The sequence below is a fragment of the Mobula hypostoma genome, chromosome 27, assembly GCF_963921235.1.
Source record: "Mobula hypostoma chromosome 27, sMobHyp1.1, whole genome shotgun sequence".
Taxonomy (NCBI): Eukaryota; Metazoa; Chordata; class Chondrichthyes; order Myliobatiformes; family Myliobatidae; genus Mobula; species Mobula hypostoma.
The window spans coordinates 17224631-17248982 of NC_086123.1; the positions used below are offsets into that span (position 1 = coordinate 17224631).

The 24352-nt window shown below is 39.4% G+C and overlaps 1 protein-coding gene across 1 annotated transcript in view; it reads left to right on the forward strand.

The window, feature by feature from the left end:
• The window catches only part of glt1d1 (glycosyltransferase 1 domain containing 1), a 77593-nt gene that overhangs the window by 31167 nt on the left and 22074 nt on the right, over window positions 1-24352 (forward strand). Inside the window, exons 6-11 of the mRNA XM_063034593.1 lie at window positions 1624-1680; window positions 11693-11788; window positions 14338-14387; window positions 20506-20549; window positions 21905-22025; window positions 22367-22465. Coding sequence (XP_062890663.1) covers window positions 1624-1680; window positions 11693-11788; window positions 14338-14387; window positions 20506-20549; window positions 21905-22025; window positions 22367-22465 — 467 coding nt within the window. The remainder of the gene's footprint in view (window positions 1-1623; window positions 1681-11692; window positions 11789-14337; window positions 14388-20505; window positions 20550-21904; window positions 22026-22366; window positions 22466-24352) is intronic.

The following is a 24352-nucleotide window of genomic DNA, read 5'->3' on the forward strand; positions in this document are numbered from 1 at the left end:
TTCAGTGTGGCGTATATCTTGTACTGATGCCTGGCCCTCACTGATATGTAGAAGTGTTAAGATAGGCAAAGCATACAGCTGCACTTTGTTGGAATAGGGGAGGAAAACAGATCATGCTTTTGGGAATAGTTGAAAAGCATTGTCCAGAGTTTGCCTTTGTTGAAATCCAGTAGAAAATTGATAATGTGGGTGTGACACTAACAGGTAGAAGGATTTTTACTTTAACCATGGAGAGGTTAAAGAAGGCTTAGATTTTCGATAGAGTACCCAAAGAAATAAAACTGTTCTTTAATTCTTTAAGCACATCTCACATGGATCTCAGTTGCACCATCAACTATGGCAGCTAGTTTATTTTTCTGTAAGGACCTAACCATATTTAGATCAATGTGATTATCATTGTTTTGCATGGAAATAAACTGCATCATAAAGTTTCTGCTTGCAGCCTCTTTGTATGGTACAATTAAGGAAGTCTGTACTGCTGCACTGTAAACTTTGGTCAAAGATGGCATGGGCCTATTTCTGTGCCATATAACTTTCTGGCTGCAGAACTGAGCGGAATTCTCAGAAGCTTCATTTCCAAAATGCAGTCTGTTGAGGTACAGTTCTTGTGAAAGATCTTCATGCTCTGGAAGAATTATCTGGCTTTCCTCCAGTTAATTGACCTTGCTTTTCCTTCCTGCCTCTTGCTGATTTGTACCTTATTGTTCAGTGTAAATCCTAGAAAATGGGTTTTCCATTGAAAACCTGATTAGTGTAATTATTAATTTCTACATTCTCTTAAATGTTGCACTTACAGGATTTTGCAGGATGCAGAATGTTGCATTTCCACACCATTGTGCCTACAATCAATCTCAAGTTGTTGCTTTGATGAGCAGATTGTTGCAAAGTGCAGCATTTTGAAGTATTTTGATTCTAATGAGTCTCTTATAACAAATAAAATTGTTTAGCAGATCCAAAATACTATTGAATATCTAATTGGAATATATTATTTTAATTGCAATGTGCAGCGCTTCAAATTATCTAATAGGCTTCGACTTGGTTATGTTTTGGTTAAATAGATTTTTCTTCTAAGGCATAATTTTAAAACTCTCAGAGGAACCTTTGATTTTTTTTATTGTATTCATTGATTTCATTTACATTTTAACTTACAAGGTGATGTACAAGAACTTTGCTCTGCACCTACGCCAAATAGGTGTGAAAAGGGTAGGAAAGAGATAGCTCAGCTGGGTCTTGAGACTGATTAATTGATGACTTCCACCTGCAAATCACTCATTTAAGAAAGAACTTAAGTGGAGATTGTATACTGTTATATTCACTTATTGTGATTAAAATCCCAGGTCAACCCCAATTGCGTCGCTGATGTAAGAGGAACAGGTTAGTGGGTGGAAGGGGGAGCAGAAACCTGGTTGTAGCTGGTTTTGAAGCAGAATGTAACTATTATAATGGAAACATTTCAATCAGGCAAATATATTTACTAAATATTTGTGTTGTAATATTCATTTTAAAAACGTGCTAACACTTCTTTATATGTTCAAAGTATTGGAATATTCCCAAAATATATTTTTAATCTTTAATTATCTTGTGCTTTTTTTATTCTGTGTCTTTTCTTTCAATTGAATCTAGGTGTGGTGACTAAGCCTTGTGCAAAATTTAACTGGGGGGAGTTCCTTCAAAATTCAGGTATGGCTTTGTGATGGCATTTTAATGAGAAGTTCTAGCGTTGTATTTGGAACATAGGTTGTGTATGATTTTTTTTTCTGTAAATAGCTTTGCCTACTATGGTCTAAAAAGGATTTATTGTAAGAAATGTTCAGCAATTTTAACAATGCATAGACCGGGTTGTAGGTTTTCACCAATTGCGAAGTTTGAAAAGATAATTTATAGTAATATTATTCTTACTAAAATAACTAATATCATGCAACCAACAGAATCTTCACAGTGCATTTAATTCTAAATACTACAGTTAACAAATATGCATTGTAGAAATACCTTCTAAATAAAATCTTGTTTTATTAACAAAAGCAACATTCTACCTGAGAGGATATAAAGAACAGAATTTATCATTTATTTATGATTAGTGATATGTAATATAACAACTGTGGTCTGTGGTCAGGATCAAGAGGATATGACTGTGAGTGAGGCTGGTAGTGGGAAAGAGACAAGAGACAGTGCTGGAGGAGCCTTCGCCCTTAAGCTTGTCCGACAAGTCTGAGATTTTTGTTCCCTGTGTGGATGACCATAGGGGCTGTAGGAAGGATGAGCAACCTAACTGTGGCACCGTAGTTCAGGGAGCCATTCAAGAAGGAGGAAGGAAGAGAAATGTAGTGGTAATTGGAGATAGTATAGTCAGGGGAATAGACAGAGTTCTCTGTCGCGAGGATAGAGCATCCTGAAGGCTGTGTTGCCTACCTGGTACCTAGATTCTGGACATCTTATCTGACCTGCAGAGGAATTTGCAGTGGGAGGGGAAAGTTCCAGTTGTCGTGGTCCACGTGGGTTCCAATAACATAGGTAGAATGAGGAAAGAGGTTCTGCTGAAAGAATTTGAGCAGCTAGGAACTAACTGAAAAAGTAGAACCAAAAAGGTTGTAATCTCTGGATTACTACCTGAGCCACAGGCAATTTGGTATGGGGTCAAGAAGATTAGAGAGTTAAATGTGTGACTGAAGGATTGATGTGGGAGAAGTGGGTTTGAATTCATGGGAAATTGACACCAGTATTGGGGAAGGAGGGAGCTGTACCAATGGGACGGGCTCCACCTGAACCGTGATGGGACCTGGATCCTAATAAGTCGCACAACTAGGGTTGAAGACTAGGCTTTAAACTAAATAGTAAAGGGGTGGGTTTAACAGATTGAAGAAGTATGGATAAAGTAAAAATCAAAAGTGTTGATAAAGATAAAGAAAAAAAGATAAGAGAAAAGTAAGAGTGGAATGAAGAAAAGTCAAGTGCAAAAGAGTAAAAGATTACAAGATTTTAAAAGCACAATGAGTATAAGGGCACTTTATTTGAATGCCTGTAGTATTCAAAACAAGGTCCGTGAACTTGTGGCTCAAATCAGTACAAAGTGGTATGATTTAGTGGCCATTACAGAGATAAGGCTGCAGAAGAGGATTGGGAATTAAATATCCAAGGCTATCGGACAATATGAAAGGATAGGCAGGAAGGTAAGGGAGATGGTGTAGTGCTCTTAATTAAAGATGAGATCAGGACGATAGTGAGAGACGATATAAGATCTAAGGAACAGAATGCTGAATCCATCTGGGTAGAGATTAGGAATAGTAAAGGGAAAAAAATCACTGGTGGGAGTTGTATATTGGCTACTGACTAATAACAGAAATATCTGAGACATGTAAGAATGGAACAGCAGTTATCATGGGAGACTTTAACTTGCATATAGATTGGGTGAATCAAGTTGTTTGAGGCAGTCTTGAGGAGGACTTCAAAGAATGCATCCATGATGGTTTTCTTGAACAGCATGTTACTGAACCTACAAGGGAGCAAGCTATCTTAGATCTGGTCCTCTGCAATGAGACAGATAAAATTAGTGATGATGTAGTTAGGGATCCTCTTGGAAAGAGTGATCACAGTATGATTGAATTTCACATACAAATGGAGAGTGCCATAGTTCGATCTAAAACCAGTGTATTATGCCTAAACAATGGAGACTACAATGGGATGAGGGATGATTTGGCTAATGTAAACTGGGAACACAGGCTATATGGTGGGACAGCTGAGGAACAGTCGAAGACTTTCAAAGAGATTTTTCATGGTGCTCAACAGAAGTATATTCCATTTAAAAGCAAGGACAGTATGGGTGGGGAGAGACAGCCTTGGATAGCGAAGGAAATAAAAGAAGGCATCGAACTAGAAGCTTATACAGACAAAACCACCATGAGTATTGGAAAACTGGAAGATTGGGAAAACTTTAAAAAGCAACGAAGTACCACTAAGCGAGCAATAAAGGTAGGGAAGATAGATTATGAAAATGAACTAGCACAAAATATAAAAATGGATAGTAAAAGTTTTTATAATTATATAAAGTGGAAAAGAGTGATTAAAGTGAATTTAGCTCCCTTGGAGGACGAGAAGGGGAAACTAATATTGGGTAATAAGGAAATGGTCATTCAAAACCACTTTGTGTTGGTCTTCGTAGTGGAGGAGGCATCCACCATGCCAAAGAGAGATGTTATGGATGCGATGGGTGGTGAGGACCTCGATGCAATAGCTACCACTAAGGAGGTAGTGCTGAACAAACTTGTGGGCCTGAAGGTAGACAAGTCCCTTGGTCCTGATGGAATGCATCCCAGCATACTGAAAGGAATGGCAGAAGTTATAGTAGAAGCTTTGGTGATGATTTACCAAAATTCTCTGGACTCTGGGCAGGTCCCGGCAGATTGGAAGACGACGAATGTCATGCCACTGTTCAAAAAAAGGATGTAGGCAAAAGGCAGGTAACTATAGGCCAGTTAGTTTAGCATCTGTAGTTGGGGAAATGCTTGAAGCTATCATTAAAGAAGAAATAGCGAGGCATCTGGAAAGAAATAGATTCATCAGTCAGATGCAGCATGGATTCAGCAAAGACAGATCCTGTTTGACAAACTTACTGGAGTTCTTTGAGGATATAATGAGTGCAGTGGATAGGGGGGAACAGGTGGATGTTATCTGGATTTCCAGAAGATGTTCGATAATATGTCACATAGAAGACATCCATAGGATAAGGATGCATAGAGTTGTGAGTGATGTATTAGTATGGATAAAGGATTGGTTAAATAACAGAAAGCAGAGAGTTGGGATATATGGGTGTTACTCTAGTTGGCAATCAGTGGTAAACGGTGTGCCGCAGGGGTCGGTGCTGGGCCTGTAACTGTTCATGATACATATTAACGATCTGGAAGAGGGGACTAAGTGTAGTGTATCTGAGTTTGCTGATGATATTAAATTGAGTGGAAAAGCAATTTGTGCAGAAGATAGGGAGAGTCTGCAGAGAGATATAGGTAGGTTAAGTGAGTGAGCAAGTGTCTGGCAGATGGAGTTCAATGTCGGTAAATGCAAGGTCATCCACTTTGGAAGGAAAAATGAAAGAACAGATATTATTTATATGATAAATTACAGCATGCTGCTGTGCAGAGAAACTTGGGAGTGCTTGTGCATGAATCACAAAAGGTTGGTTTGCAGGTCCAGCAGGCTATCAGGAGGGCAAATGGAACGTTGCCCTTCATTGCTAGAGGGATTGAATTGAAGAGCAGGGAAGTTATGCTGCAACTGTACAGGGTACTAGTGAGGCTGCAGCTGGAGTACTGCGTGCAGTTCTGGTCTCCTTCCTGGAGAAAGGATATATAGTACTGGCTTTTGAGGTGGTGCAGGGGTTCACCAGGTTGATTCCAGAGATGAGGGGTTTAGACTATGAGGAGAGATTGAGTCGCCTGGGATTGTACTTGCTGGAATTCAGAAGAATGAGAGGAGATCTTATAGAAATGTATAAAATTATGAAAAGGGATAGATAAGATAGATGCAGGAAAGTTGTTTCCACTGGTAGGTGGACTAGAACTAGGGGACGTAGCCTCAAGATTCAGGGGAGTAGATTTAGAATGGAGATAAAGAGGAACTGCTTTTCCCAGAGAGTGGTGAATCTGTGGAATTGTCTGCCCATGAAGCAGTGGAGGCTACCTCAGTAAATACGAGGGGTGATTGATAATTTTGTGGCCTAAGGTAGAAGGAGTCAATTTTAGAAAACCTAGCACATTTATTTTTCAACATTGTTCCCTCCTACATTTAGTCCAGCGGTCATGGACCATACAGATCCCTTCTTTGTAGAAGTGGTCCACAGCAGGGGTGATTGATAACTTCGTGACCTAAGGTAGAAGAAGATGAGTTATTAACTTCAAACTTTCTGCATTATCACTCAAAGAGTTGAACTGCACGTGCATGTAACGAGCGCGTCTTGGATCTTCAGGTGGTCCGCAGCAGGGGTGATTGATAAGTTTGTGGCTTTAGGCAGAAGTAGGTGAGTTATACATCTGTTGTTACATGCTCGTGCAGTTCAGCTCTTTGAGTGAAAATACAGAAAGTTTGGTTAATAACTCATCTCCTTCTACCTTAGGTCACAAACTTATCAATCACCCCTGCTGTGGACCACTTCTACAAAGAAGGGATCCGTATGCTCCATGAACGCTGACCTAAGTGTGTACATTAGGAGGGGACTATGTTGAAAAATAAATGTGCTAGGTTTTCTAAAATTGACTCTTTCTACCTTAGGCCACAAACTTATCAATCACCCCTCATATATTTAAGACAAAGTTGGATAGATTTTTGCAGAGTAGGGGAATTAAGGGTTATGGGGGAAAAGGCAGGTAGGTGGAGATGGCCATGGCCAGATCAGCCATGATCTTACTGAATGGCAGAGCAGGCATGATGCGTTAGATGGCCAACTCCTGCTCCTATTTCTTATGTTCTTAAAAAATCAATTCCCTGTTAGAAATGAGGAGGAATATCTTTAATCAGAGGGTGATGCATCTGTGGAATTTGTTGCCACAGGAGACCAGATCACTGGGAGTATTTAAAGCAGAGGTTGATGGGTTCTTGATTAGTCAGCACATGAAAGGGTACAGGGAGAAGGCAGGAGAATGGGAAATGGATCAGCCAAAATGAAATGACAGAGCAAACTTAATGGGCCAAGTGGCCTAATTCTGCTCCCATGTCTTAAGGTCTTATTAAGCTTTGAGGGAAGGCAAAACAGAGGGTAGAACTTTTGACTTGCATGATTTTTCCAGTTTTAAATGCCTCCAAATATTAGACACATTTAAAAACTTTACTGTAAATAATAAAATATGTTTTAAAATTTAATTAAAATACATCAAAACATTCATAAATGACAAATAATTAATTAAATTAAAATGATTTATAAAAGAACATTACTTCCTCATTCTCCAGAGGGAGAACTTCCATGAAAACGAATGGATTTTCTACTAGCTTGTCACAGGATCTCAGAGGTGGTTTGTGTCATTTTCACAAACATGATACTGAATGTGATTTAATCCTTTAAATTTATTTTATCTTCTGATCAAGTGTTTTACTATCAGTAGTTTATAAAAATGTATGTTTGAAATTGAAACAAATGCTTCCACACTATCTGTTTTGTTGCAGAGTACTTGCAATCAAATTCATTCTGTAATTGGAAGTTGGTGCATTTAAGGAAATTGCACACTTAAAAGCCAGGATAATTTGGCTGAATTAGTATGAGATTAACAATTCTGTTTGCGTTTTTTGCTTGAAATAATGAGCTAAATGTTGAAATTTATATCTAGCCTGATCTATTGATTTTCTAAAATTATGGAATATTTTAGAATCAGAAGGTGAAAATGCATAAGCAAAAGAGATTCTGCAGGTGTGGGAAATCCAAAGCAACACACACAAAATGCTGGAGGAATTCAGCAGGTCAGGCAGCATCTGTGGAAATGAACAAGCAGTCAACATTTCAAGCCAAGCCCTGAAGAAGAGTCTCAGCCTGAAATGTCGACTGTTTTGTTCATTTCCATGGATGCAGCCTGACCTGCTAAGTTCCTCCAGCCTTTTTTGTGTGTTGCAGTGTAAAAATGCTGACCAGTTCACTGCCATTTGTAAGAAACAAACATAGGTTAACATTTTGATTGTAAACTCATTCAAACATTTACCCATTTTTCCAAATCAAATTTATAAGTATCAGATCAATGGCAGTAGATAACAACGTATTTATTTGGCCGTTGTTAAGATATCATCTCAAACTGACAGCAAGTATCAAATAGTTTGCTGTTTATTTTCAACAGAGGATTGAATTATTGAAGAAGTGGACTGTTTTGTTATCATCGTTGCTCTGCACAGATGTATCAACCTTACATACAGTCTGTTTTACTGCACCAAATGTAGGATTTTTCCAGCTACCTCTCACACCCTCCTAAGCCCTGAAAATACAAATTCAGTTTGCCACTGGTTTGCATTCCACTCTATAGGAAACAAAAAGAAGCAGAATGTGCATGAAGTATCCCCAATTAAGAGGAAGCAAATTAGAGAATGCTACAATACATCCTGGCTTTAAAACTTTTGCCAGTTTTATTTTAAATTACCCTACTAAAATGCTGATTTTTTTTTTCTCTTGTACAGTAGCTTCTGGTTAATTGGGATACATTGGAACCAGTGCATTTTGGCCCAGTTAAGTGGCTGCCCAATTAGTCGTAGTTTCATGGAAGTAATTTCAAAGATATAAAAAAGACAAGCCACTTTTAATTGAGAAAGGGGTTAAGTACTTAAATGGAGTGCGGAACAAATTAGAATACTACCAATACTACTACAGTACTGTAAAACTGTGTATTAGTTCCTGATAGATATCAACAGAGAAATTCATCCAATGTACGCTGCTATGTTCTTTTGATTGACTGTAAATGAAAAAATCAGTACAGACACCTAGTGCAGATAAAAGACTGCCTTCATACAATGATATTGATAATTGCATCCTCCAAAACTTCATTTTCACTGTAATATCGGTCATACTGACAGCAGTCTACATTCCTCCCCCCCCCGCCCCCCAGGCGGATGTGGAGTGTGCTCTGAACATACTGTATGCCAACATCAGTGAACTTGAGACCAGGTATCCGGAGGCTTTGCTCATTACAGCCGGGGACTTTAACCAGGCCAACCTCGGAAAGGCGCTGCCAAAGTTATACCAACATGTCTCCTGCCCCACTAGAGGCCTGAATATACCTGACCACTGCTACAGAGCGGTCAAGGATGTCTACCGTTCCGTCCCACGACCTCACTTCGGAAAATCGGACCATCAGGCTGTACTCCTCCTCCCGGCTTACAAACAGAAACTGAAGCGGGAGGTCACGGTGTCAAAAGTGGTGTCGCATTGGACGGAGGAAACGGATGAGGTCCTCCATGACTGCTTTGAATCGGTGGACTGGTTAGTATTCAAGGACTCGGCAGCTAAGCTCGATGAGTAGGCCTCAGCTGTCACGGACTTTATTTGGAAATGCAGGGAGGACTGTGTGTCTCGCAAGACGATCCGGGTATTCCCTAACCGAAAACCTTGGATGAATTATGAGGTCAAGTCCCTTTTAAAGGCTGGAACTGCAGCTTTTAGGTCCGGGGATACCAGTCGATACACGGAATCCGGGTGTGAACTCCGGAAAGCCATTAAGGGCGCCAAGAGGCAATATCGAGCCAAGTTGGAAGCCCAGTCTAACCAAAGGGATGCCAGTAGACTATGGCAAGGTCTAAATGAGATCACTGGGCTCAAAGAAAAGACTGGGAATATCAATAACTGTGGTGCTTCTCTTCCTGACGAACTTAACGTATTCTACGCAAGATTTGAACAGAAGAGGAGTGTCCCGCTCCCTCCCGATGAACCAGACCTGGTGGCATCGAGATTCATCGTCATCGAAGAGGACATTAGAAGAGCCTTCCTGAAGATAAATCCAAGGAAGGCGACGGGCCCAGATGGCATCCCGGGACGGGTTCTCTGGGCCTGTGCAAGTAAGCTAGCTGGAGTGTTTGCTGACATCTTCAACTGCTCCTTACTTCAGTCTAGGATCCTCTCGTGTTTTAAGAAGGCAACGTTAATCCCAGTGCCGGAGAAGAGCAAGGTGGCATGCCTGAATGACTATCGACCTGTGGTTCTGACATCAATTGCTATGAAGTGCTTCGAGAGATTGGTTATGGCACACATCAACCACAGCCTACCAGTCAACCTCGATGCTTTGCAATTCGCCTACCAGAGCAGCAGGTCGATGGCAGATGCCATCTCTCTGGTCCTACGTTCCTCCTTAGAACACCTGGAGAATAAAGACACATACATAAGGCTCCTTTTCATTGACTACAGCTCTGCCTTTAATACCATCATTCCAAATAAACTGATTCCTAAGCTCCAGAACCTGGGCCTTGGCACTCAAATCTGCAGCTGGATCTTCAACTTCCTCACAGACAGGACCCAGGCTGTAAAAATAGGGGACAAGCTCTCCGCTGCAATCACTCTGAGCACCGGTGCCCCACAAGGCTGTGTACTCAGCCCCCTGCTGTACTCACTGTACACCCATGGCTGTGTAGCCAAGTTTCCGTCGAACTCAATATATAAGTTTGCTGATGACACAACAATTGTAGGCCATATCTCAGGTAATGATGAGTTTGAGTACAGAGAGGAAATTAAGAACCTGGTGGCATGGTGCGAAGACAATAACCTATTAATCAACGTCAACAAGGCGAAGGAACTGGTTGTTGACTTCAGAAGGAGTAGTAGACTGCACGACCCAATTTACATCGGTGGTGCGCAAGTGGAACAGGTCAAAAGCTTTAAGTTCCTCGGGGTCAATATCACAAATGACCTGACTTGGTCCAACCAAGTAGAGTCCACTGCCAAGAAGGCCCACCAGCACCTTTACTACCTGAGAAAACTAAAGAAATTTGGCCTGTCCCCTTAAACCCTCACTAATTTTTATAGATGCACTGTAGAAAGCATTCTTCTAGGGTGCATCACAACCTGGTAATGGAAGTTGTCCTGTCCAAGACCGGAAGAAGCTGCAGAAGATCGTGAACATGGCGCAGCACATCACACAAACCAATCTTCCATCCTTGGACTCACTTTACACCGCACGCTGTCGGAGCAGTGCTGCCAGGATAATCAAGGACACCACCCACCCAGCCAACACACTTCTTGTCCCTCTTCCCTCCGGGAGAAGGCTCAGGAGCTTGAAGACTTGTATGGCCAGATTTGGAAACATCTTTCCAACTGTGATAAGACTGCTGAACGGATCTTGACCCGGATCTGGGCCGTACCCTCCAAATATCCGGACCTGCCTCTCGGTTTTTTTGTACTACCTTACTTTCCATTTTTCTATTTTCTATTTATAATTTAATTTTTTAATATTTACTATTGATTTGTAATCAAGGGAGCGGGAAGCGCAGAATCAAATATCGCTCTGATGATTGTACGTTCTAGTATCAATTGTTTGGCGACAATAAAGTACGTTTGTATATTCAAGATGATTATTGTTACCTTCAAATTCTTTGTAGTTCCTAACTTACTTAAGTAGTGAAGTTGTTTCATTTTCACTCACGGCCATTTCTGGCATCTCCAAGCCTCACTGCATGAGATCAATCTGTTCTGAATTGTCTTACTGCTTATTTCTTGGCAACAAAATCACTGCCTTTTGAACAGAAGCACATGCATCTGATGCCATTTAAAAGCTGTTCACTCAAGCGCGGTGTAGGATCTAACAGCCACACAGGTGCGTGTGACTAACACTTGTTAGAAACTGTTTGGCAACAGTCTCCTGTCCCAATTAAATGACATGGTGTCCCAAATAAACAAAAGGAATCCTGGCTATTTTCTCAATTAGTTATTGTTCTTTGAGTTCTCCCAAATTAGCAGCTGCCCTAATTAACCAGAAACCACTGTCAAATCTTGTAAAATTGTTTTTTATTCAAATAAATCTTCCAGTTATATTTCTAAAATCCATCCATACAGTTTTGTTGTACTGTATTTATGGAAGAATATATTCAGACTTAAATTGGGTTGCTTTCCTTTTAAAACTTACTACACCGATAAGATGAAAATGAAAGTATGACGCAAGTTACATTTCATAATGAGAGGGTTACTTGCTTTCATTTTTCTACTTTATATAGAAAATAGCTTTTTCTTTGCTGTTTATAATGATTACAGGGATTCAGTTCACGAGTAGTGACCCATACATCTTCCTTTTGGTGTGTGGACTTCGTCGAGTCAAAGATCCACTCTACTTGGTAGATGCTTTCTCAGGTAATCAATTCAGACTTTATTGCTCTTACATATTGATGATTCCCTGGACCTTATCATAGGAGCAATTTTAATTAAACTCTCAATTTGTGGCTGTGATCCCACTTTGGTAAACTTCATTTCTGAATGTTATTTGCCTACTTTGCAAGATTTGTTTTGTTTTGCACATTGGGTGTTTGACAGTCTTATTTAATGGGTTCTTTTGTGTTTCTTTGTTTTGTGGCTGCCTGTAAGGAGACAAATCTCAAGGTTGTGTATAGTATACATACTTTGATAATAAATATACTTTGTACTTTGAATTTGCCTTCCCGTTATAAGTATTGTGCTCCAAGTTGTTGATCATTTCATTAATGGTTTTTGCTGATTGGAGCTATTACTTTGAAGAAGTGTAACTGGCATCTTAAAAAAATGACACGTCTTTGCATACAAATTATTTAATACAAGCAAGGGTTGATGACACAGAATGATATGTTTCATTCCTGCAACTTATTGATGTCTCCTGCAGATTTTATATGCATATATTGCAGGATGAGGTTTTTTAAATTAAATAAATACTAGAATAAAAAAAGCTTTCTGACAAAGCATTAACCATATTTCATCAGTAATATACTAGTGATGAAATATTCTGTCTTTTCAAACTAGACATTCCTTCTGTGAAGAACATATAAGGTATGCAATTAATGGCTTGGAAACATTTTGTTAGCCAACAGTTTAAATTTATACTACAATGTAGTAGATGCTATAGCACTTAATAAATCATAAAATTGTACAACACTGAATAGGCCAATTTGTGTAATAGATCTCTTCTGATATTTGTCCTTCATCAATTTATCTTTCTTTTTTTTAAATTCAAGCTTCCAATTATCCATCCACACTACTAATACTCCTTCTGGTAATGAGTTTCACATTTAAACCATTCTCACTGGATAAAAAAAAAATCACCTGAATTCCTTATTACATTTAATCGTGAGTCTCTTCTATTTTTCTAATTTTAAATATGGGAAGATCTCGCATTAATTTATATGAGTCTCTATTAGATTCACTGGTAGAAGCTTTTTGATCATATGAATGAAAAGAAGAACTTGGATATCTGAAGTAACAAAGATTTGTCAATGCAGCCTTTTGTTTTAGTTAATTGAGCATTAGTAGATAGAAAACATTCTATCCTGCCGAAGGGTCTCGGCCCGAAATGTCTCTTCCTAGAGATGCTGCCTGGCCTGCTGCGTTCACCAGCAACTTTGATGTGTGTTGCTATCCTGCTGATGCTCAGTTAACTAACAACAATTTGACTTAAAAACACCGCATCTTCAAAAAAACAATATTTGTTATGTGACTTACCAATCTTTCTGGTCAACCTCAAGAATTAATACCTTTCAAATCATTCAAGTATCTATCTAATCCCATCTTAATTTTTCCTATCAACCTCCATTATTTCTTTAGATATTTCCAGTTCACTAACTGTATTCTGTGCAGTGTAATGCTGTTTAAATTGCTCATACTCAACCACATAAGATTGTGTAATGCACTGATTTAAGATTTTTTTTTCTGCTATGCTGTAGGTATTTTAACTTAGCAGTTCTGTAAGAGCAATCTGTTCTGCTCTTAGCCTGTTTGGGTTTGAGCTGAGATAAGGGGCTTTGTTGTTCAATTTAGGAATGTGGTGTCAGCCAATCAGGATGGTGGAATTGGGAAAAGGTTCTAGAAAACACTGGGTAGAGAAGTTTTGTGAGGGACACTGGTGTGGGTCAAGGTCTTTTGGCAGGAGCTGGCAGTAACCAGTAGGAAAGACGGCTGAGGATGCTGTCCCTGTTGCACAAGGTGCTTTGTGAAGATGAATGGCTTCAAGGCCTATGGGAGAACCCGTTTGTTTGAGATAGATTTCGAGCAACATTCAGAAGGGGTGTGTGCTTTCACACAAAACAAGGGTCTAGTGCCAGACAGCTTCAAGATCAGTTCCAACTTATGTGCGCATTTGACTGTTTAATTATAATGGGCCCATTTTGTTTTTTTCTTCCTTTTCTTTAATAACTCTTTGGTTAAGTTAACGTTCATAAATACTTTCCTTATAATTGTATGTAGTGTATGATCTGTTATTTCTTGCCGATGGGTGATTGCAGGGGGCAGTAAATCACACAGCATTCACACAAATTGGGGTTTGGGTGAGCGAGACATCCCAAGCTCACAGATTTGGCGGGACCAGAGTAGTATACACCCTAGACATACAGGAGCCTGAGAAAGGTGGGTTTCTCACCACGAAGTCCAGTGGCTGTTAGCGCAGGACAACGACCCACATTTCCAGAGACATCCAGTAAAAAGGGGTTGCAATTGTATTTAAGATCCATGATTCTACAGTTGATAGCAGATTTGGAGTTATTATTGGGGTTTAGTTCCAATATCAAATGAAGTTGTTTTCTGTTGATATGAATTTAATACCTTTGAAATATGAGGAAAAATCTGTAGTAAATCATCCCTGTTAAATTGAAAAGTATTATATTATTGACGTTCATTGTTGCATTTCAGGTCATTAAAATATTCTTTATCTTGTTTTCTAGCTTGGCATGAAAGGGAACCATGTGTTTATTTGATTATTATTGGACCCGAGGTAAGTAATTGTTCTTGGGTATTAAAAATACAAAATGCCAGAAATAATTAGTTGGTCAGGTGGCATTTGTGAAGAGGGAGACCAGATAACGAGCCATATTTTAAACAAGAGATTCTGCAGATGCTGGAAATCTTGAGCAATGCACAGAAAATGCTGGAGGAACTCAGCAAGTCAGGCAGTATCTATGGAGGCTAATAAACAGTCAACGTTCCAGGTGGACACCCTCCATCAGGACTGGAAACAAAGGAGGGAAATTCCAGAATAAGAAGGTGGGGGGGAAGAAGTACAAGCTGGCAGGTGAAGGGTGAGACCAGCTGAGGGAAAAGGTGGTTGGGTCGGGGAGGGAGGGTTAAGTTACAAGCTGGGAGGTGAAGGGTGAAAGCACTAAAGTAGGAGCAATCTGACAGGAGCGGACATTGGACCATAGCAGAAAGAAACCATATCTTGCTGAACTACACTCATCTAGACCAAATATAGAATGGCCATTTTCATTTGCCTTAAAGCATCCAGGACTCCTGGGAAGTGGCCACTGCAACAGCAGAACTCCTGGCAATTGATCAATTTGGTTCCATCCAAACCTGCTGTGAAAGATCTGACAAGATCACAAGACAAAGGAGCAGAAGTAGGCCATTCGGCCCATCGAGTCTGCTCTGCCACTCCATGAGCCATCTAGTTCCAATTTCTGGCTTTTTCCCCATATTCCTTGATACCCTGACTAATTAGATACCTATCAATCTCCTCCTTAAACACCCTCAATGATCGGGCCTCCACAGCTGTATGTGGCAACGAATTCCATAAATCCACGACCCTCTGGTTAAAAAAATTTCTCACAATTGTTCAAGTCCCAGTTCAGCTTTAATGGCTATAAAAATAATAAGCAGTCTGTCAGTGCTTTTGCATATCTCTGACATTGTGACATTTCAAACCTATTAAAATTAAATGTTTATTTAAGAAATTCAAAGCAAACTCCCAGTCGCATGCCATTGCAGCTCCCCTTCCCCGTGCCACACTGACCTGCTGGTACTCAGCCTTCTTTGTCGTCAGAGTGAGACCAAACACAAGGTAATAGAACAGTACTTCATGTACCACCTGGATAATCTCCAGCCCAATGATGTGAACATTGAATTTTTCCATTTCAAGTAGTCCAGATAATGTTCCTTTCTCTCTGATCCACTAAATTGTCTCAACCCCACTTCTTTCTAAACACGTTGTCCCAGATCTCCATTACCCAGTTACTTTTTCCTCTCCGCCTGGTTTCATATGCCCGTTATCACTCCCTTATCAGATTCCAGAATCTGCAACCCTTTGCTGTCTCTACTTGTCACCTTCCATCTGGTTCCACCTAGCATCCGCCAGCTCCTGCCTCTCTCCTCCCCCATCCCTTCATACGCTTTCAGTTTTGAGAGTTTTGACTAAAACTAACTACCCGTCTCTAGATGCTGCTAAAGCTGTTGACTTCCTCCAGCAATACCTATCTTGTGCTAGATCCCAGAAGCTGCAATCTCTTCTGTTTTTTTTCTGTAGTAGACTTTCCCTTTACTTTCAAACTTGTAACTGTAAAACCTGCATTAAATTCAGTAGGGTATTAGATCTGTAATGTATTAGTGCTGTGAGAAATCTGGCTGAGTGGTGGCATAAACAACAACCTCTCGCTCAGTGTCAGTAAGACCAAGGAACTGATTGTTGACCTCAGGGGGAGGGAACTGGTGGTCCATGACCAGTTCTTAACGGGGGATCAGAGAGGGAGAGGGTCAGCCATGGTAAATTCCTCGGTGTTATCATTTCACAGGGTTTGCCCTGGGCCCAGCACGTAAGTGTGATTACGAAGAAAGCACGGCAGTGCCTCTACTTCCTTAGGAGTTTGCAAAGTTTCAGCATGACATCTAAAACTTTGACCAACTCCTTCTGTATAGATGTGTGGTGGAGAGTGTATCAACCGGCTGCATCACAGCCTGGTATGAAAACACCAATGCCCTTGAACAGAAAATCCTACAAAAAGTAGTGGAATCAGTCCAGTCAATCATGGGTAAAGCACTCCCCACCACTGAGCACATCTGTACAAAGCACAGAGGCAGGAAAGCAGCATCTATCAACAAGAACCCCCACCACCCAGGTCATGCTGTCTTCTCACTGCTGCCATCAGAAAGGAGGTACAGGAGCCTCAGGGCCCACACCACCAGTTTCAATAACAGTTATTACCCCTCAACCATCAGGCTCTCGAACCAGTGAAGATAATTTCACTCAATTTCCCTTGCCCCATCACTGAATTGTCCCTACAATCTGTGGACTCACTTTCAAGGACTCTTCATCTCGTTCTCGATATTTATTGCTTATTTATTTTTTATTATTATTTTTCTTTTTTATTTGAACAGTTTGTTGTCTTTTGTACGCAGGTTGTTTGTCCGTCCAGTTGGGAGAGGTTTTTCATTGATTCTATTACGTTTCTTGGATTTACTGTGCATGCCCACAGGAAAATGAATCTCAGAGGCACATATATGTACTTTCATAATAAATTTACTTTGAACTCAGCCAGAGTGCCCTCTAGCTGATGAATTAGCATTGAACCTGTCAGGAAATCAGGTTCTACTTTTGACAGCATGTGGCAGAAGTCCCACAGACAAGCAAATTCCGATAGAACAACCGGAATTCAGCAGCATGCCTAGCTCAATATTTTAAGTTGAGGATTAGTTGAAAGTAATTAACCAGAAATACTAACTCTCTTACCTCAGAGATACTTCCTGATATACCGAATATTTCTAGCATTTTATTTATTTTAGATTTACCGATCTACAGTAGATTGCTTTTGTGGATCGTTCTTGAGTTTCAGTGTTTCAAACTTTTTGTACACAGAAATGATACTTTATCAGTGTACGTATTAATCATCTACACAATTGGCAGGAAACTACACAATTATCGAGTGCTGTATCCTAACAGCTGTATATATTACAATTATGCGTTACAACCTCTTGTTAGGTTGGCTTATGAAAGTACAAAATATTTTGTTTCATTCTTAAGTCTACCATGCTTTCCTGCATTTAGACTGGGCATGCGTTCCTGGTTTTCATGATGCTTGAGGAATGATGAGAGTTGGGAAGAGGGAATAATTGAAAATTGAAATGAATAATGGAAGATGTCTAGACCACGTTTCAGAAAGAAGAGGCAAGGCAGTTGAAATACCAGCCTAGACAAGGAGTTAATTTTTGAGCAAATCTTTCCTTGAATTGGTAATTTTGAGAGCTAAATATCCTTGTTAATTTGGTTTACATGTGCAAGTTGGGCTACATTTCAGCAGATGGTCCTGTCTCAACAGATTGCTAAACAATCTAATGTGTTTTCTTTGTTAATGACTTTGATATTGTCAATAAGTCTCTCTGGCTCTCCGCCATGTAGGAGGCGTGCACTTGCATTACAGATTTGTGTTCTGAGCTGCAATTAATTTTATATGTATACAAGTATTTTTATACCTCATTTTCTTATGCACAGACATAATGATAAGTAATATAAGTTCAATGAAGACACCAGCACGATGGTATTGAGATAAATGACCAGTCATGATTATATTGAATTGCAGAGCAAACTGAAAGCCAACTCTTGCTCTACTTTCTCATTAACAAAACTTTATTTTGTATTTGCCACACTTCGTAAGTATTTTGGTAACATCTGTACCCCTGTAGGAGGAACTGTGAGGAAATCACTTCCTTCAGTTCGAAAAACATTCCAATCAGAAAAGGCGTCCTTCCACCACTAAACTTTGCTTCCTGGCTGCAAGATACTTCTGGTTCCAATTATCCGGCTCGCCTTGGATTCCGCCTTCTGGATCAGTCTACCATGCGGGACAATGTCCAATGCCTCTGTATGACTAACATGTACTACCCTGACCTCATCAATAGTAGTTGCAACCTGAAACATAATTAAATTAAATTTATGAGGTAGGATTTCCAAATGTACATAAAAGCTATTCTTTAAGATTTTGTCCAGTAGTTTCGTCAGTGCTAATGAATGACTCTCTGGCCTGTGATTTCCTGGCTCATCCCTCCTGCCCTTCTTGAATAAAGTATAAACATTATTCGTTCTGCAGCTTTTTGAAAGCTCACCCAGCAATAATGCAAGAATCGCATCCAGGGCCCCAGCCATTTCCACCCTTACTTCCTATAGCAACCCGAGGTAGATCTCGTTTGGTCCTTGGGATTTATCATTCTTTATGTGTCCCATGATATCTAACCACCTCTCCCTTCTTAATACAAGCTTGCTCCAAATTATCCACATACCCCTCCTTGAACTCCCTACTTTCAATGTGCTACTCTTCAATAATGGTGAGAAGTATTAATTCAGGATCTTGTCCACATCATTGGCTCCACATATTGATTGTTTCTTTAGTCCCTAAGGGAACCAACGCTTTCTCTGGCTACCAGCATGCTCCTAGTATACTTAGGATATCTTAGGATTCCCCTCAACCATTCGTATCAAGGATATTTTATGGCCCCTTTGCCCTCTTAATTTCTTTCTTAAGTTCTTTACTACATATTGTATTCCTCAAAAAGACTTCCTCTGTCCCAGTCCTCTAAACCTGCCGTATGTTTCCTTTATTTTCCTGATCAGCCTTCAAAATCCTTTGTCATCCAAGGTTCCCTAACCTTGCCATTTTTGCCTTTTATCCTTGTTGAAATATGTTGGCCCTGAATTCCCAGTAACACCTTCTAAAAGACTCCAACTTGTCAGCTGTAACTTAAGTATGAGCTGGTACTACCTTACTTGCATTTCAGTGTTCTGATCATTGTGCATACATGAAAACTATGGTAACTTTGCAGAGAAGGCACCCAAAATAGCTGAACACTGGAATGTGCAGCAATCTCTGTAGATGGAAGTTGTACAGATCTTGATAGAAACTTGAAGATTTGCCTATAAACCCTCCCCCAATACAGCCTTCCAGCTGGATGGCAATGGCAAGATGCATTCAAGTTCTAGTCTTTTGTCTTTTTAAAGGAAATAATCTCAGCCTTATCAATCGCAGGCCCATTATAGTCGTATGTAGTTCCCAAGGAGAATGAGTATTTCTATAAGCCAGGGTTCTGGTACTTATCAGTAGTTGTAGACATTACTGAGCTCCATTATGTTGCTATCACAAAGTAGTATTCTCACAATTATGATTACTTAAATTGTGAAAAATGTGTAAAAAAAAACTCAAACACGAGGAAAACTGCAGATGCTGGAATTTCAAGCACCACACATAAAAGTTGCTGGTGAACGCAGCAGGCCAGGCAGCATCTCTAGGAAGAGGTACAGTCGACATTATATTCCGTCTGGGTAGCCTGCAACCTGATGGCATGAATATTGACTTCTCAAACTTCCGCTAATGCCCCACCTCCCCCTCGTACCCCATCAGTTATTTATTTATATACACACATTCTTTTTCTCTCTCTCCTTTTTCTCCCTCTGTCCCCCTCACTATACCCCTTGCCCATCCTCTGGGCTTTTCACCCCTCCCCCTTTTCTTTCTCCCTAGGCCTCCTCTCCCATGATTCTCTCATATCCCTTTTGCCAATCAACTGTCCAGCTCTTGGCTCCATCCCTCCCCCTCCTGTCTTCTCCTATCATTTTGGATCTCCCCCTCCCCCTCCCACTTTCAAATCTCTTACTAACTCTTCCTTCAGTTAGTCCTGACGAAGGGTCTTGGCCCGAAACGTCAACTGTACCTCTTCCTAAAAAAATCTGCCATTTCCCACAAGACTAAAGCCCAGACTGACTCATTGTCATCTTTATCATGAATGCAGGAAATAGTCATTTGTTTTTTTTTCGCAAATATTTTGAAAGAAGAAGTGCTTGCACTTGTGCCTGCCATTCTGATTTACTGAACAAACAGCAAATTGCTTACAAGTTGAAGTGCTTTGTAAGCAAATACTGCAGCCAATTCATAGTGCAGCTGACTCCTAAAGAGCTTATGAGATGAATAGCCATTGATTGAGGGGAAAATGCTGTCTGTTGCAAAGACAATATTTGGTAAATGTATAATTTCAAAATTGCTAAGGGTGTTGAGTACTTGAACAAAATAAATCCTCTTATGATATATTTTAAACAGAAATATAACTTTTATCTGATAATCATTGATCTTGCTTCTTAGGCTGATGCAGTGTTTGCACAACAAGTGAAGGCTAAGGTCAAGGGGTAAGCTAGTTTTCCTTTAAGCTGTTTGATATAATAATCCATGCTTTTATGAAGTACTATTTATTATTATTTTTCATATGAATTTTGTATTTTTTTTCCTCCAAGAGCCCATATTGATATAATCTCAATTGATTGTAGAATGATACTTTGTGAGGGAATGTGTTGAATTAAGAGTTTTGAGAGTTTCAGCAGCGCACAACCTTAGTGATAGCTTCTTCTGGGAATTGCTTTGATTCCATCTGTGTCTAAAAGATTAAAACCTCTCTGCTGCTGTTGTTGATTCTTTTGATTCTAACATCCCTGAATATTAAACTAAGAAATGAAGAAAATCACACTGATACAGCCAGTTTCTCTCTTAGATCATTCAGAGGAGCATAGTAGAAAGAGGTTCACTCCAGTTCTTGCTTGTATTACACCTGAGCTCAGTCGCGGAATCTCGGTGCAGCATAGGTTGATAGAAAGTTTCTATCAGTTTTACCCTAGACCTTTTATAATCTCAAATACTTCTTTGAGATCCCTTCTCAATATCTCCTGTTACAAGAAGAACAACTTAAGCTAATTCCGTCCATTCTTCTGGCTAAATACCCCTACTCTCATCCCTCAGCCCCCAGTTATGGAACATGTATCATAGGACATTACAGCACAATACAGGCCCTTTTGCCCAAGATATCGTGCCAGCCTTATAACCTCCTCCAAGATCAGTCTAACACTCTGATATGCCTTCACAATGTTCCTAAAAATGTGTCGTCCAGAATAGAGACGGTTTTCTAGTTATGATTGGACTATAAACGTTCTTGATTCCTTGATATTCTATGCCTCATTTTATACGACCAAGATCTTATGCAGATTGTTGAAAATGAGTGTCATTTCTCATTTTTTGACTTAATAAATCAAAAGGGACAAAAACTTACAAAGTTAAAAAATAAACTATGAAATTCAGTTTAATTAACTGTAAAAATATTTTGTTAACTTTTAATATTTATGTTCACTCAAAGCATCTGATTTTATAAGGACTGTACTTAACTCAATTTCCACTACAGAAAATCTTCCCTACCAAATGCAATAAGCATATACAGCAGTTCATCTCTATGCGACAGGTGAACACACATTGTAGTACAGTACCATAGTATCTGTTTTATTATTTCATATACTATTATTGGGCAGTATTGCAGATTATTGCACATTGGGAAATTGTTATGTATATTATTCTGTACTTTTATTATTTGTTAATATTATACTTATTATTGTGTAGTGTGTTTTTAAATGTTGCTGCTGTAATGAAATAATTTCCCACTCAGACTCAAAGTACTTATTACTGTTATTATTATTATTATAAATTTTCTGTTATTTTGTAGTGCTCACGGGGTCTATCTAGTTTCAGAAAAACCCCAGATTGAACTGCATGCTGCCATGAGGGATTCCTTTGCTGTAGTAAACAGCTCCATCTCTGAAGGGATGTCTGCTACAATTCTAGAGGTATGTTATTTGCAAGATCCTTTCTGAACAATTTTATTTTTTTTAAATTGCACATATAACTCAAATGGTTTGCTTTTCTAACTGTTCAGTTGTAATGTCAGCAGAGATGTACTCTAGCATTACCTGTGGTTTTACAATATAGAAGAGAATCAAATTAACTATTGTGCTGAGCTCAATCATCGACAATGATCACACATTCACACATCACCAAGAAGACAGCTTGTTTTGATGTGTAATCATTTAGGGATTAATTTGGCATGATTAGAAAAAAAATATTTTTATTTGATTGAGAATGACACTATTTTTTTTTCTTTTTTATTGAACTGCTTGGTTACATATAGGCAATGGACCTTAAAGTTCCAGTGCTGGCTAGGAATATACCTGGCAACAGAGCAATAGTAAAACATGAACACACAGGCCTTCTCTACGCTCATCCACAGGTGAGTCATAAACATTAGAAACTGGACAAGAGGAATCTTATTTTCAAATTATAGCTCCACAACTTGTTTTGAATGGCTCACCTATGAACAAGAATCCAGCCATTATGTTCTACTATGTGATACCAGCCAGATCAGAACCAAATTAAGAGGTAGTTTCACACTCGTGATAAAGGATGGGGCTTGTGGGAGTTAGTGATGCATTTGATAATACTTTTCTTAATGAAAAAGTATAATATGCTGCTTGAAAAAGTTAGAGATAGATTTTTTTTCAATGAAATCTGCAATTACATTCATTCTGTCTTTATAGATTTTGTATAGGATTGTCATCATGTCACCTGCTGTCTGTATAGGCATGGTATTAGTAGTTTAATTAATGCACATTAAATATTAAATATTTTTATTCTGTGTTTTTGAAAGTGATACAAGTAACTTTAACAAATGGTAAAGAGCTGAGGAGCAACTTTTTGTTTTGCAAATCCCTAGATCCCTAAATGTGGCATTGCAGGTAAATGAAGTGGTGAGGAAGGAGTACAAGATATAGGCCTTCATTCGTCAGGGGATAGAATAAAAGAACATGGAAGTCGTGGTACAGTTTGGTTGGTCCACAGCTGAAATATTGTGTGTATTTCTCATTGCTACACTACAGGAAGGACATGAATGCTTTGTGATTTCTGGAGGTGAAGACTGGGTGGGTGTGGGGTAGTCTAACAAAGGTTTGTAGCATTATAGGGTGGAGAGTGAAAAACTTTCTCAATATGGAAACATTTAAAACCAGAGGGAAAAGGTCTAAGGTGGAGAGTAAGAAGGTAAGAGGGGATTTGAGGAAGTGTATTTTCACCAGAAAGTACTTACATTCTGGAAAATGCTGCACGAGAAGCTGGTCAAGGCAGGTACTCTCACAACATCTTAGACAAAAGTATCTGGATGAGTTGTTCAGTTGCTGAGGTATGGTAGACTACAGACCAAGTACTGGTAAATGGGATTAGCTAGCTACCTGATGATCAGCATGGATTTTTTTGTGTGACTGTATTTTACTGCCATCTTATACATTCTATATGTGCCTTGTATTGTGAATGACTGGTACTGTGTTTTACAAGTTGGCCCCAGAGTAATGCTGTTTCATCTGGCTGTGTTCATTGGTATTCGTGTATAGTTGAATAACAATCAAACTTGACTTTCAACTTCGATATGGTGGACTGGAGGACCTATTTCTCTGCTGTTTGACTCTGAGCTGTGGTTTTAGAAAAGTGCATTAGAAGATATAACAGTAAACAAGCAAAGTCTGACTTTCAGTGAACTAAACATGGCTGCAATCCCTTGTGAATCCAACAGAAAAACACTACAATACCAGCAAAAGAAATATTAAAGATACCACTCAGTCTGATTAGAAAGGCTTTTAATATTGCCAAAAAGGAGAGGGAAGATATGAAAATTCAACAAAGACAGACAGGAACATCGGTAAGGAATGAGAAGCTAGAATGTGGGAGTATTCTACTGCTTCAAATTAAAATAGAATAAAGGAAAAGACAGTATAGTTAATGTGAATCCCATCAAGACTGAAGCAGGGAGAATTATTGTATATTGAGGCATAAGGAAGTGACGGAGGAATGAAGCATTTTGTGTTGATCTTCATGGAAGAAGATAGAAAAATGTTGGTTACATAATTATCATCCAACATTCACCTGTCCCTGTCTCCCAAATTCACCCTTCCCCCTCCTACCGGGTTCGACCTGCCATCGTCCTTCACCATTCCTCAATCCACCAACCATCTGTCTCACCACTCCCACTCTCTTTTTAATACCAGCTAACTCCTCTCTTCACGCTCAGTCCTGAACCAGGGTTTCAAGCCAAAATGTCAGCAATTCCTTTCCCACTATAGATGCTACT